The sequence below is a fragment of the Gadus morhua genome, chromosome 16 (assembly GCF_902167405.1).
Source record: "Gadus morhua chromosome 16, gadMor3.0, whole genome shotgun sequence".
Lineage (NCBI taxonomy): Eukaryota > Metazoa > Chordata > Actinopteri > Gadiformes > Gadidae > Gadus > Gadus morhua.
Window position 1 is genome coordinate 4602274 of NC_044063.1, and position 2500 is coordinate 4604773.

At 42.2% G+C, this 2500-nt stretch overlaps 1 protein-coding gene across 1 annotated transcript in view; it reads left to right on the plus strand.

Moving 5' to 3' along the window:
* The window catches only part of nbeab (neurobeachin b), a gene marked incomplete in the record, with an annotated part of 132497 nt that overhangs the window by 115573 nt on the left and 14424 nt on the right, over window positions 1–2500 (plus strand). The window contains 1 exon segment of the mRNA XM_030380861.1: window positions 1158–1229. Coding sequence (XP_030236721.1) covers window positions 1158–1229 — 72 coding nt within the window.

Sequence of the window (2500 nt, forward strand, 5' to 3'; positions counted from 1 at the left end):
TTCTTTTGGTGACATCATGGCGTCACTTACGTCACATGTGCTACCTGCCCGAGCAGTGGGCCGCTGTTGGAAGAAATAAGAAAAACCCGAGCCACTTCACGGTGCTGCCTACAGCCGCTAATAGAGCTGTAGCGCGTGGGCTAGCGGCTCCCAGGTACGCTAGCTGTGAGTGCTTCCACATGTTGCCTCACTGCCATGTGTGAACAATATATCCCCCCCCCCCCCCCCCCCCCCCCCCCCTACTCCGACTCCTTTCCCCTCTGCACCAGCTCACCTCAGGGTCACAAGGTCAGACCAATGGTTACTGGGAAATTAGGCCGTGGCCGCACCACATTCTCCTCACACTCCCCCATCTGTCACCGTGGAAACGTACCGGGCGTGGGACCAAAGAGCCGTCTCTCTCTCTCTCTCGCTCTCGGACGTTAATGATCGCAGCTGTGCTCCCCTTCTCAGCTCTGCTGCTGAGGTAGAGCGATATGTGGGCTAGGTGTTCGCGACAATGGTGTGAAAAATAAGACTGGACGTATATGTTCTCTAACGCATAGCAGGGGGCCCCTTACGCTTGGTAAAGGGCCAACACACGACTTGGCTAGGGGCCGACACAAGGGCCACTACGATGCGCTAGGATAAGTTGAACTCAGACTTTAAATTAACATTCTAGAGTCTCATGGCAGACAAGCTCAAACCAAGGTGAACGGTTGTTTTGGTTTCTCTCGCTTCATAGGTTTCGAGGAGGATATCTGTGACTGCATGATTTATTGTATTCATGATTTATAATAATAGAATAACATATATGCCGTACATATTTTTAAGATTATTTAGCTGAAGTCTGATTTGTGAGACTCGGGTCAGGCCAACTGTAGTCTTAGGTCCCCCAGAGTTGGTCTGGTCCGACACATGGCTCAGCCACCTTAACCGCTTAAGTTAGTGCCTACGCATGACTTAGGCCCCTTCATGTACAATGATATACACTAGAGGTTGTGTAGCCACGCCAGTCTGCGCTTGTATCTGTGTGTGTGTGTGTGTGTGTGTGTGTGTGTGTGTGTGTGTGTGTGTGCGTGTGCGTGTGCGCGTGTGCGTGTGCGTGTGTGTGTGTGTGTGTGTGTGTGTCTGAGGTTGTGTGTACAGTATATGATGGTATCTCTTGCGTTCCCCAGGTGTGAGAGGAGCTCCGGGTTATTCCCTTGAGCAGGCCCACCACCTCCCCATCGAGATGGACGCTCTTATCGGTCAGTACACACATAGCTCACACACATGTATTGTTAGTATTAGTATTAGTAAGGTAGTAAGTAATGTCTTTATTTAAAAGACGGCGTATATGTGTTATAAACAATGTATTGTAGTACCTTAAGTAATCTAAGCCTTAGAAGTATAACTTTACTAGTAGTAGTCTAATAAGTATATATACGTTTAAGTACGGATTTTAATATTTCCTCAGCTAGTACTAGTGGTAGTAGCAGTAGTAGTATAACAGTTTTAATGTGTATATTTCCTCAGCTAGTACCATTAGTAGTAGCAGTAGTAGTATAACAGTTTTAATGTATATATTTCCTCAGCTAGTACTAGTGGTAGTAGCAGTAGTAGTATAACAGTTTTAATGTATATATTTCCTCAGCTAGTACCATTAGTAGTAGCAGTAGTAGTATAACAGTTTTAATGTATATATTTCCTCAGCTAGTACTAGTGGTAGTAGCAGTAGTAGTATTAGAGTCTAAATGTATATATTTCCTCAGCTAGTACTAGTGGTAGTAGCAGTAGTAGTATAACAGTTTTAATGTATATATTTCCTCAGCTAGTACTAGTGGTAGTAGCAGTAGTAGTATAACAGTTTTAATGTATATATTTCCTCAGCTAGTACTAGTGGTAGTAGCAGTAGTAGTATTAGAGTCTAAATTTATGTATTTCCTCAGCTAGTACTAGTGGTAGTAGCAGTAGTAGTATTAGAGTCTAAATGTATATATTTCCTCAGCTAGTACTAGTGGTAGTAGCAGTAGTATTATAACAGTTATAATGTCTATATTTCCTCAGCTAGTACTAGTGGTAGTAGCAGTAGTAGTATAACAGTTTTAATGTATGTATTTCCTCAGCTAGTACTAGTGGTAGTAGCAGTAGTAGTATTAGAGTCTAAATGTATATATTTCCTCAGCTAGTACTAGTGGTAGTAGCAGTAGTAGTATAACAGTTTTAATGTCTATATTTCCTCAGCTAGTACTAGTGGTAGTAGCAGTAGTAGTATAACAGTTTTAATGTCTATATTTCCTCAGCTAGTACTAGTGGTAGTAGCAGTAGTAGTATAACAGTTATAATGTCTATATTTCCTCAGCTAGTACTAGTGGTAGTAGCAGTAGTAGTATAACAGTTATAGTGTCTATATTTCCTCAGCTAGTACTAGTGGTAGTAGCAGTAGTAGTATAACAGTTTTAATGTCTATATTTCCTCAGCTAGTACTAGTGGTAGTAGCAGTAGTAGTATAACAGTTATAGTGTCTATATTTCCTCAG